At 34.8% G+C, this 15,639-nt stretch overlaps 1 protein-coding gene across 1 annotated transcript; it reads right to left on the minus strand.

Annotated features, from left to right (window-relative positions):
* Window positions 1-774: 774 nt before the first annotated feature.
* On the minus strand, window positions 775-15,468 carry LOC111053992 (dolichyl-diphosphooligosaccharide--protein glycosyltransferase subunit STT3A; the record flags this gene model as incomplete). The annotated part of the gene is made up of 6 exons (XM_039444656.1): window positions 775-4,789; window positions 7,598-7,786; window positions 9,561-9,780; window positions 11,948-12,136; window positions 13,767-13,931; window positions 15,226-15,468. Coding segments are annotated over 6 exons (1,152 nt in total), but the record flags the coding sequence as incomplete, so codon positions are not given.
* Window positions 15,469-15,639: the final 171 nt, after the last annotated feature.

The raw sequence follows: 15,639 nt of genomic DNA on the forward strand, positions 1-15,639 counted from the left end.
TTTAGTCCTAGTTGCGCAAAAGTCTGTTAAATTTTAATCATGTTTAAAAGCCACGAGACCCAATCAGAGAAGCCTTATTTCTAGAACGTCTTCTATGATTGGTTCTCGTCGCATTTAATCATGATTAAAATTCCACAGGCTTTTGTGCAACCGGACCTTAGATACATAAAATCTCAATAAAATGACGAGTTACACAATAAACCAATAAAGATATAGTATATTATGTGTGAGGAACATGTAGTATAAATCTGTTTGTACTATTGAAGTATATGAAAAATATTAGGCCAATTATTTTGCAGCCTCATTAATTATAAATAAATGAAAAAAGTAATGTATAGCGAGTTTGAAAGGCTACAGAAATAAGATTAATTCGAATTAACTTACAGTACCGGTATACAAAATGTGTAGAGATATTAGAATATAACTGATTGATTTATAAATAAATGAGGATTTTTTCAACTTTGTGACTATGTCATGGAATAAAAGTATACAGCAGTACTGTCAAAAATGACAAATTCAAGGAAGAGAATCAGATATTGACAATGGTGTAATAACCGAAACCGGTCTTTCTAAGTATCAATAAATCTGTGGTTTTTTGTCAATTCTTAGTCTTTTTCATTCAATTTGAATTCAAGGAACACTATCAATGTATTCAAACTGTCAGAATTCCATATATATATATATATATATATATATATATATATATATATATTATATATATATATATTATATATATATATGACACCAATACTTTCCATTCAACAAATTATGACAGTCTGAAAAGAATCTCAATATTGGAATATCTTGTATAAATTGTGTCTTTTCAGTTTTGTTATACTATTATTGCACCTTGATAGTATAGCTTAGATAGGGATAGATAGAACAACAATTTTACAAGTTATTATGATTTATAGGCCTTAGAGACACGGCAGTATGAATGCCAAAGCAGTTGAGAATTGACAAAAATTCTACAGTATATTCAATACATCAAAATGACTTCTAATTGAATAAATCAGAGCTAGTTGAATAATATAGTTGAATTTGAATTAACTAGTTGAATAACATAGTTGAGATGTTAACATAGTTGAATAATATAGTTGAATAACTAGTTGAAATTAGCATTATACATCGTCTATGAATAATACCTTTAAAAAATTAACATGTTGAATAAATCAGAGCTAGTTGAATAATATAGTGGAATTTGAATTAACTAGTTGAATAACATAGTTGAGATGTTAACATAGTTGAATAATATAGTTGAATAACTAGTTGAAATTAGCATTATCGTCTATGAATAATACCTTTAAAAAATTAACATGTTGAATAAATCAGAGCTAGTTGAATTTGGATTAACTAGTTGAATAACAAAGTTGAGATGTTAACAAAGTTGAATAACTAGTTGAAATTAGCATTATACATCGTCTATGAATAATACCTTTAAAAATAAACATGATGAATAAGAAACGCAATGAAAAATAATATTGAAGTAACAAAGTACATGGTAATACTTAATTTAGGACTGGTATCATTTTTTTATTCATTTTTCAACACTCAATTTTATAAGAGAAATTGTACAAACCACATTAATGCTACAGTGATGTCCAAGTTATAATGGCAGTGAAGAAAGATAGGAGAACAACGTTGTCGATCCTCACTGTCTTGTCAATGCCTTCTATAGACGGTAGCTGACAGGTTTATTGATGTAATATAAATTGTTCATTCTAGTTTTAAAATAATCAATTATATATTATTAAGCAAGAATTATAATTTCATGATGAATTTTCATAATTAAGATGTAATATTTTGTGAATGAATGATCAATTCTACATTGTTAAAAGCCGATCTGGCAACAGAGCAAAGCGAGAGAGAGATAGCGCTATCCGCGTTGTTGAATGAAAGACAAGGATAGCATTACCATTGCTAATCAAACACTGCCATTATAACGTGGACCTCACTATAGCATTGAACAAGGTTTGTCCAACCTCTCCAATATACTCTATCACCCACACACATACAAAAACTTATAACTATTTCTGCTCAAAAAACATCAAGTTTGTCTCATTGTTCTCATATCGTTCTAGGTCTCAAAGTCTTATGGAGCCTCAAGTCTTTCTCCTTCTCATATAAAACAGCTTGGAAGATCACTCAATTCACCAGGGGCTTGTTTCATAATATTTAGAAGTCTCGTGAGAAGAGAACATAAAATAATTTATAAAGTATTGTAAAAAGGAAACAGCTGACGTGCACACTACTTTTCGGTAATTCAAATAATTCTGTACCTAAATCTAGGTTGCACAAAAGTCGGTTGAATTTTAACCGTGATTAACCTTCCGGTGGGCGCGTAATTAATCTTGTAATAAGTAGGATTGCATTCATTTTTCGAAGTAGGGACGTTCAGTACCTACATTTGGCAACATTTGTAATATATTCCACATGCTAGATGTTGTTTACATTGATTGTTCCAGTCGTGAGTTGAAGACAAACACATAGACACGTTCTATAGGCAGCACTTTTTGTTCCTAATTTCCATATATTCATATATGTTATTTTCCAAGAGACTAACCCATTTCTTTTAAGTTTCATTATCAATTATTATAAGTGCCTTGTATGTTTTTTGATATTTTGACAATAGCAGGAATAAAATTATTCTTTTAATGTGATCAGTATTTGTATTCAATTCAGTGAGTAACAATTTCCAGTATATTATTACTAAAAAATAGTATAACATGTTCAGAATATGACTACAATTATCCAAATTGATTATAAAATTACTTTTTATGATATAAACATCCTTTTTCTTCTACCCTGAGCTGTATGAGGCTTATGTAGGTAGGATATTTGAGAGGCAGCACTCAGTGCTGCTACGCGCCCACTCATGTCAGTTTCAAGGACACAGCGCCCCCCGCAAGGTTAATTCCATGAGAACCAATCAGAGAAGCCGTCTTACCAAAAAGGCCTTCTGTGATTTGTTCTCATGTAACTAATCACGGTTAAAATTTAACCGGCTTTTGTGCAACCGGGCCTAAGAGTTAGAAGGGCGTAAGTCTCAAACGGCTGATTTTACAGGAGAGCCGAAAAAGTATTACGCTCCCAGCCGGGGCTAGTAGAGCGTAAGTCGACTTATCATTACACTTACTTGTGTCAATTATTTGACTCACGTTGTTTCAGTTTTGATGCTTATTGGACTCACGCTCTTTCAGCTCTAGCTATCTTCAAAACAATCAACTGCAGAGGACTTACGTTATCTTAAAATCTATAGAGTTCAAGACCCACTAAAAACATCATTTTGTCAAAAAATGGACTTACGCTCATCTATCTCTGAGGTACAGAATTTAGATTGAGTAATTCATTGTAGTTCAAGTAATTTTAATCTAATGTTTTGTTCTCCTTTACACGTCTTCTAAGGTAAATCAAATAGTTTAGATTGAGTAATTCATTGTAGTTCAAGTTACTTTTATCGAATATTATGTTCTCGTTTACACGTCTTCTAAGGTGAATCAAATAATTTGGATTGAGTAATTCATAGTAGATCAGGTAATATTCATGGAATATTACGTTCTCGTTTACACGTCTTCTAAGGTGAATCAAATAATTTAGATTAATTCATTGTAGTTCAAGTAATTTTCATCGAATATTATGTTCTCGTTTACAAGTCTTCGAAGGTAAATCAAATAATTTGGATTGAGTAATTCATAGAAGTTTAGGTAATTTTCATCGAATATTGTGTTCTAAATTACAAGTCTTCTAAATTTTAATCAAATCAACAGCCCTAACGTCACGAGATCGGTCAAAGTCTAGGCCCAGTGCCGAAATACCTGTCATTAAATTTTTGGTTGGGATCGATTTAGTATGTCATTTTGAGCACAACATCACAAGAAATAAACGGTGGTCACTCATCATAAATTTAAATTTCATAGAATTAGACCCACGAGATCACCCGATAATCATTTTGAACACCATCTCCATAGTGAGATTTACTATAGTCTGTTAGCATTCATTATAAATAACAACAATGTTTCTCACTGATTATATTGCCAGTTACAAAGTTAATTGCACTATAGAGGTCATCAAGGTTTTCCTTGTTATATGTTTTTTTTTTTTAATTTATATAGTTTAACACCCTCAATAACCTGTTGAATAATTTGGGACTTTCCTGACAACATTTTAACAGGTCCATAGAGAAATAAAAGACATTTTTCACGACATTCAAACACTTGTTGACAACAGAGAAGACTTTTCAAGGTCACAATGTCACAGATTGACCTTAGTAGACCTTAGTTTTCCTTGTAACATGTTATTTCAAGAACCAGTTGAATGATTAGGGACCTTTCTGACAACATTGTAACAAGTCCATAGAAAAATACAAGAACCTCAAGATATTTTTAAGAAATTTAAAAACTTGTTGACAACAGAGAAGACCTCACAAGGTCACAGGTTGACCTTAGTTTTCCTTGTAACATGTTATTTCAAGAACCAGTTGAATAATTTGTGACCTTCCTGACAACTTTGTAACAAGTCCATAGAGAAATACAAGATATTTTTACGACATTTAAACACTTGTTGACAACAGAGAATACCTCTCAAGGTCACAGGTTTGACCTTGGTGAATCCGTCAAGGTCACAGATTGAGCTTAGTAAGGCGGTCAAATGCCGCGGTTGCGCAGTGGCTTCACTTTATAGATGCGCACTAGCCAGTGCTCCGTGGTGTAGGCTTCCTCCAGGACATCCAGCTCAAAGTCTTTGTTGCCGATTTCGGCGCTACGGACTCGGTCGTAGCCGGGCGGTTTACCTGCCACAAAAGTGATCATCAATCACAAATTGAATGAATGAATTACACACAAGTACAGGTTAGAGCTCGGGACACATTTTACCGCACCAAGCCCGTGCCGAAGTACGGCCGAGCTACGTCCGCGACACGGTGATGGTGGTAGGAGAACACACATATCCGTGCGACAGCCGAGCGGCAGCAGTGTCTCAGTTCTGTAGTGCTACTGTCGTCTGATTTCTGAATGTGTTAAACTATTGTTAATAATATAATACTATTAAAGCTTGTTACATCCGATTTAAATTTATATTTTTTCAAATTTAGACTAATTAACTGCAGATACAGAAGATGAGAATCAAAGTGCTGGTATATATTTCGGTGCATAACAATACCACAATCAGTCATGTATCTTAAATATATATCAGCAAAAAAATTGTTATCTTCTGTCTCATGTATGTCTAAACGTAATTAGTTTTAAATTTAAAATTTAAGACACAGTCATGGGTTCCTTCTTTTATACTTTTTGTTGTTTATTTTATTATTTATTGTATTATGTCTATTATCATAGCCACCTCTAATACAAGGCCCCGGCCTACGATATTGCAACGTCGCAGCGTAGGCCTAGAATCTAATACATGATTGGTGAAAAAGATCAGCTGGTATTTTTTAAAATCTTTTCCACCAATCATGTATCAGAATCTAGGCCTACACTGCGACGTTGCAATATCGTAGGGCGGGGCCTTGTATTAGAGGTGGCTATGCTATTATACATTTGGCTAAGTTGTTTGGTTCCACTTTTACCTTCGGTTTAACTCATTTTTTCGTTCAACCATATTTCTCATCACTTTGATCGTACAAAACTGGAAAATTCCGTATTTCTTCAATCAGTTTTTCACTCTCTATGTTCAACGAGGCCCCACCGTCTCCGTCAAAAAGTAAACTGAACTAGTCGGTGACGGCTCGGGCAACAAACACGGTGACTGTGCTGACGCAGTGCGGTAGTATGTGTCACTACACGTTTGAAAGCATTTGTTTTCTCACTCGCCGTAGTACGACCGTCACACGGCCGTGCCGAGGTGCGGGCTCGATGCGGATATGTGTGTCCCGACCATAATAAGTTTATATATTTGTTTATTTTTCAAAGGCAACTATCCATAAGTATTTTGAGCCTAGGTGATGATGAGGGCATGAATTATAATAAATACAAACATTTTCATGAATGGATCAATAGAGATATGAATAGCTTAAATGAAACCTGAGAATGAGTAGCTGATGTAAAATGAAAGTGGAACCTGATTTACCTGTTAAATCTATATAGTCCAGTCAAGGAAAGGTTATAGAGGGAAAAGTTGGGAAGACAATTTTTGACCCCGCAGTTCTGTTTAAGGTAGTAAGGAGGTAATCATATCAAAAGTACCCATCCCTACCCCCTGTGCTAAGGGGGTGGGGGTGGTTTAAAAGTACATTTTTTTAATTCTCGCATAAAACTCAAAAACTATGTATCCTAGGGACTTGACTGTCATATAACAAATTAAAGCTTACATAATTTCCTACAATATTCATTCTACGTTTTTTATATCTCCTCTAGTTTTCCAGATATCCGCTCTTGAAGGTGTGACATTTTTGAAAAAAAAAACGTTTGCCACCAATTGTTTTCTATTTTTGCTTTTATAATTTTTTAAAAATCGATGGGAAAAATCCATGCTGATTATGAGCTGATAGAGCATTAAATTCTCTTCAATTTGATGTATAATTTAACACTTGTTGCAAATTTCCCTAGACCTTTTGCAGCAGCTTTAGTGTTGAGTGTGAAATCTCCATTTTTGCAACAATAGACCATTGGACAAAGAAATTTGGAGGGAATGTTTTAAACAAAATATTTGACTTTGTAGCTTTGTTGAGACTAGTTAGGATAACATATAAAAAGTCCCTATTCCTAACTCATGTGCTAAGGGGATGAGGGTGATTTAAAATTTGCATTTTTCAACGTTTTGCTTCCACGCTCATATCTTGAGAACAATGCGTTCAACCGACATAACTATTCAAAAATGAAGCTCGATAAATTCTCTACACTTTTTGATCAGTGGAATTCTGTGATATTCCCGACAGTTCACGATATATTTACTCTTTAAGATGTGCAATTGTTAAATTAACTGGTTTTCATCCGATTTTTTACTGTTTCAGGGCTCATAACTATTCAACAATGCATCGTAAAAATTAATGCCTATCGTAGGTTTGTAGAGCATTGAATTCTCTTTGAAATGATGAATTATCTCACTATTCCAAGTGTTCCTTTCATTGTTATAGCAGCTTCAATGTAGGGGGTAAAATTTTCATTGCATAAATGACTGAATGAAAAAATGAATGGATGAACCAACCAATGTATAGAGGATGGATGAATTGGAACCGATTTGGGCTTAAGCCTTCGGTACTTTTCTGAAATTTGTGTTATACATCAAGAGAAAAGATAGAGGATATCCCATGGTATAAGGGTGTTTATGTTGCAATTTTCAATGCTAACTGTAGCTGATAGTCCTAGTAGTTTTTTCGTGAAGCTATGTGACGCTGGTAGTCTCTCATACTGTGCCGTTATCCATACTCTTATTGTTACTCTCGTTGTCATACTCTTATTCCAACAAAACTGTTATAATAGACAGTAGTCTACAGTAATCGGCTCGAGTTGAAAAAAATCAGCTTGAAACTTGTAACATGAACTACCTATGGGATATCTTCTTACGCTATCTTTTCTCTATGGTGATACTGAATAGTTGAATAAACAGATGGATTATTTATGAATGGATGGATGAATGAATGAATGAATTAGTGACTGACCTCCCTCGGAGTAGACCTGTCCAAATCGGTAGTAGCACATCTTGTACATGAGACAGTTGAGGAGGACGGGGGACCCCCCCTTGTCCACCCTGAACTCCCCCGTCGGCGAGTAGTAGTCCGACTCCTTGATGTGCGCCCCGTGCTCCGTCGACCCCCCGATCCGCACCATCCACAGGAACTTGTTTATGTCTGCAAACACAAAAACAAAATCAAAGATTTATAAATTGAGTGATGATAATATTCATATTAAGTCTGTTTTTCTTTTCCAATCATTTTATGATTAAGTTGTTTTATCATTGTTGTTAAATAAATAAATATTTGATAATATTATTACAACATCATATATAATGTAATAGAGGAGATAATTGGCTTACTTATACACGTTCGGGTTAGAAAAATTATGTTTGACGCATCATCGCATCTGAACTACTGGACTGATAAACTTGAAATTTTGCATATAGATTCTTAATTAACCGCGGATAGTTATAGGCCTATTTTAAATTAATCGAAATTTCATTTCATTAAGTTTTCAATAGTCTCTTGCGGAGCACGGGTTACCTGCTACTATCATTTATAATAAATGAAATAATTGGCTATACACGTACAGGATAAGGAATTCACGAATGACGCATCATCACGTCTCAACTACTCAACTGATTATCTTGAAATGTTTTTATATAGATTCTTAATTAACAGAGGATGGTTATAGGCCTATTTTGAATTCTTCAAGATTTCAGTACCGTACATCAAGTTTTCAGTTTGTCAAGTTTCTAATTGACCCTTGCGGAGCACGAATTGCGAGAGGAGGAATTGAAGAAGGAAGAAGAAGAAGAAATGAAGAAAGAAGAAGGTGGAGTAAGAAAGAAGATGAGGAGAATAGGATTAGATTGAATTTCTTCATCCATGTAAGTTACATTGGATGCTGACTTATACACTAATTCACAATAAATCATCGAAAAAGGAGAGGAAGAGTAGGAGGATGAAGATGAGGAGGAGAAAGAGGAAGAAGATAAAAATAAAGAATAATCATTACTAAACTAAAATCCCAATTAAATGCTGTAAATCACCCCGAAGACCTCTGCTACTGCAAATATTGACAACAGGGTTAACAGCTATAGTGAGGTCCACGTTATAATGGCAGTAGATAAAGATAGAAAAATAGCGATGCAGATTCTCTGCATTAATTATATTTCTACACTGTCAAAAACATAATTGGCATCGTTGTGGACCTAGAAAAGTATAGTACCACCGGCTTTGTCGAATGATAGACAAGGATAGCAAAACCAAAGTTGATCAAATACTGTCATTATAACGTGGACCTCACTATAAATGGAAATTCGATGAGCACTACTATACAATAGCAGAAATCTTTGGGGTGATTTACAGCATTTAATTGGGATTCTAGTTTAATAATAATTATCATAGCCACCTCTAATATAAGGCCGCGGCCTACGATATTACAACGACGCAGTGTAGGCCTAGAATCTAATACATGATTGGTGAAAAAGATCAGCTGGTATTTTTAAAATCTTTTTCACCAATCATGTATTAGATTCTAGGCCTACACTGCGACGTTGCAATATCGTAGGCCGCGGCCTTGTATTAGAGGTGGCTATGTAATTATGATTCATTAATTAGCATTTGAACAATAATGCAACTTCTAATTTATTTCCATCTGTATAAAAATAAAGGGTGATAAGAGTAAACCTGAATAAAAAAGACAACAAAAATCAGACAAAATTCAGGCGAAACAGCATAAAGTGAGATTGACTCCAGAATTGATGGAATGGGAACAATGATGCTATTTAAAAGGAATGCTGACTGTTAAAGAGAAAGAAGAATACAATATGAGAAACGGAAGAGAGAGGAAAAGAAGCAGAAAACAGAGGGAAGAAGAACAAAATGACCAAAAAATAATGAAATAAAATGAAAATAATAGAATTAAATGAATAAATCAACTCACCATCACTGGAGTACCCCACCACCCCACCAAATATGACGAGCACATAGTCGACATCGAGCTCCTGCATGATTTCATAGGCCTTCTCTTCACTAGACGCCATGGCCTGACCCACCCGTGATATGTGCGTATTGTTCCACGTGTTATTGTCCACTAGTATCGTTCGATTCGCCATCGCCGTTATCTGATAGCCGTAGTCCCACCATGACATCACTCTCGCGTCCTGCAAACGACAAAAACAACCATAAAAATATTGAAACACAAGAGTACAGAATATATAACCATAGTTCATAAGTATAGTACCATATAGAATATAATTATAATAATTCATAATTTCAATTTTTCGAATTATAGATCATTGGCCAGACATTATTAGATCACGTCGTAATCATGATAAACACGATCTATATCGAGGTCCACGTTATAATGGCATTGTTTGATTAGCAATACTATCCTTGTCTATCATTCAACAAAGCTGATAGCGCTATCTCTTTCTCGCTTTGTTCTGTTGCCAGATCGTCTTTTAACAATGTAAAATTAATAATTAATTATTAATTTTACATTGTTAAAAGACGATCTGATATATATATATATATATATATATATATATATATATATATATATATATATATATATATATATATCATCTTAATTATAAAAATTCATTATGAAATTATTGAAAAATATAATTTCTTGCTTAATAAAATATAACGGATTTTTTTAAACGAGAATGAACAGTTAATATCACATCAATAAACCAGTATCAGCTATCGTCTATAGAAGGCATTGACAAGACAGAGGATCGGCAACATTGTTCTCCTATATTTCTTCACTACCATTATAACGTGGACCACACTATAGTAATACTATTGATTAATTGAACTAAGTATTGACATGGAGAAAAAACTTGAAAAACTTTTGTCACAAGATTGAAAAGTTTTAGGTACTTAGTGTCAGTCAAGTTAAACATAGAGAAGAGATAGCCTGAGAAGATATCCCTTGCTATAGGTCGTTTATGTACCAATTTCAAGCAGAGTTTTTGTTAACTCTAGCCGATAAATGTCGACTACTGTCTATTATTACCGTTCTGGCCATGTCAGAGTGTAACAGCGGCACAATATGAGAAAATACCAGCGTTACATAGGTTCACTGTGAAAAATAACTGTTAGGATTATCGGCTTGAGTTAATAGTGAAATTTGCAACTTAATATCATGGAGTGATCCGTGGTCTAGTGGATAGAGTGCTTGCGTAGCAGCATAGAGATCCCGGGTTCAAACCCACTCACAACCAAAAGTTTTTTAACCAGATCACTCCCGTGTTATCGGATGGGCACGTTAAACTGTCGGTCCCGGCTGAAGGATGACAGCCGTAAGGCGCCCATTGACGGCTTAAATGATATATTCAGGCGGTGGGACCTTCCCGCAAGGGACTCCCCACCAACAAAAGCCATACGAATTTACTTTTTTGCAACATAAACTCCCCACACCACGGTATATCTTCTTATGCTACAAAACTATCAAACACTTATGATATAGTTATTTGTGCAACTAGTGCGCAAAGTGACAGTTTGCTGCACCGAAAGAAACGTTTACGCCCGAGCCGTAGGCGAGGGCGGAATGGTTTCTTGAGTGCAGCAGAGGAACTTTGCGCACGTATTTCACATTAAGTTTTTCCTACAGTTACCATTGAATATGAAAAGTGGGTAATTATGGGAAAAATTGCCTGAAATGCATCAAATGTTTTTCTGTGTAATTTTATTATTGATAAAAACCTTAATCCTAAAATCCTAAAGTCCTCGTTGTCCTTGGTTATAATATATACTTAATAATTTGCTCGTTGTGCTTCGTTGCACCTCTGCTCACTATAGCAGCCACAGCAGTCACTGTTACCAACTTCATTTTGATTTTGCTGCACTGTTGCTCCATATAACCTAATAATATATATATATATATAATATATACCTATATAATATATAGTATTTTGCGTTGCCATGTTGCAAATCTGGAGTGCAGAAAATTTTTTCCCGCACTAGAGCGGAAAAGTGATTCTTTGCGTTCTGTTATCAGTGCAGCAATGGCCACTTTTCAACGTAACTGTAGGAAAAGAATATAACAAGTGAATAGAAATTATTATTGAAGCATCTACATTCAAAAATCTACTTTGTGAAAATAAATAAAAACTGACATTTTTTTTGAAGTGAACAACTACAAGACTCAACCTATTTCGGACTATGTGTAACCTTATCTAAATTTGGGAGAGGAATAGCACAAGGTTACCTTATTTTTTCTCTCCCTATCATTTTGATGATTTACTTATTGTATGAATCAATAAATTATTATTTATTCTAATTTCAATAAAAAGAATTACTGAGAGTTTAGCATAAACTTACCTCAGGTGTATTCATCCTCAACCAGTAGTAAGCCTCTCGAAAATCGTCGAATATGATGGTGGATCCGTCATGCGTTTTTGCTGACAACACAATACTGGGCGAGCTGTACGCCTCTGACGTCACCCACGTGCAGTGGAACGTGTACGAGATCAGCATAAACGTCATCAGGCCTACGAAGCAGGTGGCGATCTGCAACACAAACCGAGTACTAAAATTACAAACACAAGCGAAAGAAACTGATCACAATGAGACAACGTTGCAGAAGAAAGCTGCAACTTCAAACAAAAATACTTCCTATAAGCATAGAGAAAGATAGATAGATAGATAATTTAGCAGCCACTGACCTCCTCTGAAAGGGGTATAAGGACTTGTCAATCATTTAAATTATTCAACTTAAATTGTGCATTTATAAAACAGATGGTAACATATAATACTCTCATAGGTCTACGAAAAATCACCGTGAACTGAAGCAACTGGAAAACTCCCGAATCGAATAAAAGCACTGTCCTTCCAGTTCTGTCTTCAACTGAACTCTCAGTTTTTCAAGCGTTAGACACGTTAAATGTGTTGGTAATGCATTGAATAGATGAATTCCTACGCTGGTTACCCCTTTCGCATATAAAGCTGTACGATGTGTTTCATCCCTGAGTACATGTCTGTATCTTTTCTCATAGGAATGTATCATAAAACCCTTCTTAAACATAAACTCATTTTTTTATAAGACAAATTAGATAGCATAAGAAGATATCCCATGGTTTTTAGAACTCATTTAAAGTTTGGAAGTTTTGTATCAAATTATGGTATTGTGTATCAAGTTGAGATGATACTGTATCATATTGGGTTGATACTGTATCATGTGTGATGATACAGTATCATTCTGTTGTGATGCTGTATCACTTATGGTGTTACCATAAATAGCATGAAGATATCCCATGCTATAGGTCGTTCATGTTCCAAATTTCAAGCCGATTTTTATTAACTCAAGCCTATTATTACTGTTTTGGTCAGGTGAGAGTGTAAGAATGGTACAGTATGAGAGACTACCAGCGTCACATAGCTTCACAAAAAATAACTACAATAGTGAGGTCCACGTTATGACAGTATTTGATCAACTTTGATTTTGCTATCCTTGTCTATTATTCGACAAAGCCGGTGGTACGTACTATCCTTTTCTAGGTCCACAACGATGCCAATTATGTATTTTACAGTGTATTTTGCAGTGTAGAAATATAATTAATTAATGCAGAGAATCGGCATCGCTATTCTTCTATCTTTATCTACTGCCATTATAACGTGGACCTCACTAGAAGACTATCGGCTTGAGTTAACAGTAAAATTAAGAACATAAACTACCTATACTATGAGATAACTTCTTAATATGCTATATTTTTTCTATGGTTACATCTAGTAGGCAGGTAATACAATTATTCATTAGTTCATATGTTTAGGTGTACTCCGAACGGCTTACTGACCACGAAAAAACTGGACTACTAGAACTATCAGCTTGAGATAGCATTGACAACTGGAACATAAACACCCTATACCATGGGATACCATGATATCTTCTTATGCTATCTTTTCTCTATTATATTACCTAATGTGAACATCAATCGAAATATAAAAATCACATTAACATAGATTGACGTTGTGAAGTCAGTGTAAAAGGACGACATTTTTGCCAATTCATGTTTATTTCTTGATTGTGATGTTTTGTATTTTGATTTCTTTCATGCATATTGTGTTGAATTGAATAAAATTATTGATTGAATTCTCTTTTTTCACCGCCTTCTATATCTGCTGGTGTTAATGCCTTACTAACCTCACTCTTCATGACAAAGTTGTTCTCCATTTTGTTCTTCTTCTTGTCGACATTCTTGTTGGAGTCGACCTGTTTCATGTAGGTATCCAACATGGCGGATACAGCTATGCCCGACAGAATGCACATCACTGGTGCCAACACCAACATGAGACGCACCATCACTCCCTGCAATCAACAGCAATAATTTAAAATACTAAAATTTAAAAAATACAATTAAAAATTACTAGCCCAATTATAATTAGTTCGTATAACCAATGAAAGCTATATTATTAAACCCATCCAATCCATTACAATTTGATATTTACTTTACCAGCTTAAGTGTATGTAGACGTCAGTTTGAATATCAGTGTTACCTGTTTATAAATAAAGTCCCAACTGAATTCATTATTAATAGAATTACAAAATCAATAATGAATCTTATACTGGATTGGATTAGGAAAAATGTTTATTTTAAATTATCTATATCCATTATGTAGTGTTTCATTCTTGTGTTATAAATTTAAAAAAATATTTGTCATGGCTTCCTTGAATTGGTCTTTTTGAGTTTGACATTTGCTTGTGATTTTGTTACTTTGTCTTATCGTTTGTAAGTATTGAGATGTGACCTGGTTTCCATAATTTTATTTATTCGAGTGGTTTGAATAAGCTCTTTTTCTTTCTATTGACATGTTTGCTGTACCTAGTTGCTCGAACTCCGGCGCACAAGTTTTCTTTGCCGGTAGTGCCATTTTGTAAGTTAAAATATTTATTTTATCAATCTGTATTATTTTATGGCAAATAAATGAATTTGAATTTGAATTCAGGACTTCCACTACTACGAATATTGACCGAGGAACTGAATAGCAGAAGGAAATACTTTCGTTGAGTGAACCTGCCCAAAAAACTGTGTCCAGACAGGTAATCAAACTAAGTAATCTATACTATAATAAAGGAAAGAAGAACTGGCTTGTACACGTACGAGATAGGAAATTCATAATGACGCATCATCACGTCTCAACTACTCAACCGATTAACTTGAAATGTTGCATATAGATTCTTTATTTACCGAGGATGGTTATAGACCTATTTTCAATTCCTCAAGATTTCATTACGTCAAGTTTTTTTAATGAGGCTCTTGCGGAGCACGTCTCACATACTAGTTTCTAATAGATCTTCCATCAATTATAAGTTGTATCTGTCACGTATCTGGATCAATTCCATGACAACCGATTTACGAAAACGTTTGAAAAGAGCTTAGAGAAAGTTTGATTTTAGAAAAGTTTGATCTCGGTTGAATTTAATAGATAATTTAATTCAATTTAAGTGCAGTAACCGGCCATTATGTGAGCGTTTGCAACTCAATACTGATTCTTAACAGCCTATTAAATTCGAAATGCCAGTCTGTTAATTTGCAGTATTGTCTAACGAATACTGAGGCAATTAATTGAAGATAGGGTGAACCAATTTATTGCCAACTTACCGCAAAATAGATACTAGTGACTCCGTAGAGTATGAGGAAAATGTTGGCATCAGACAGCTTGGAGAAGCAGAAGTAGAGACCGGCAGGGAAAAGGAAGACCAGAATCTGCAGGTCGAAGTAGAAGGAGGCCCATGAGGTGGGTTGATGCTCCGACACGGAGGCGATGATAGGGATGTGGTTCTTGGCGTAGGAGGGGTCTAGCAGTGTGTAGAAACGGCCTGTCCACGGCGCTATCTTGCCTACAAAATCAGAAGAAATTCAATATTATTGCACTATCAACAATAAGAGTGTTTTTCGCACTGGCAGGGTAGGAAGGTCTCCCTGCTGATAGCTGAATCAGCAAATAGGAGAGCTTCCTACCCTGCCGACCGCCAGTGTAAAACGCCTTGAAAGACGCTTCATGAGGCTTGGCCC

Source organism: Nilaparvata lugens, unplaced genomic scaffold, assembly GCF_014356525.2.
Source record: "Nilaparvata lugens isolate BPH unplaced genomic scaffold, ASM1435652v1 scaffold5198, whole genome shotgun sequence".
NCBI lineage: Eukaryota > Metazoa > Arthropoda > Insecta > Hemiptera > Delphacidae > Nilaparvata > Nilaparvata lugens.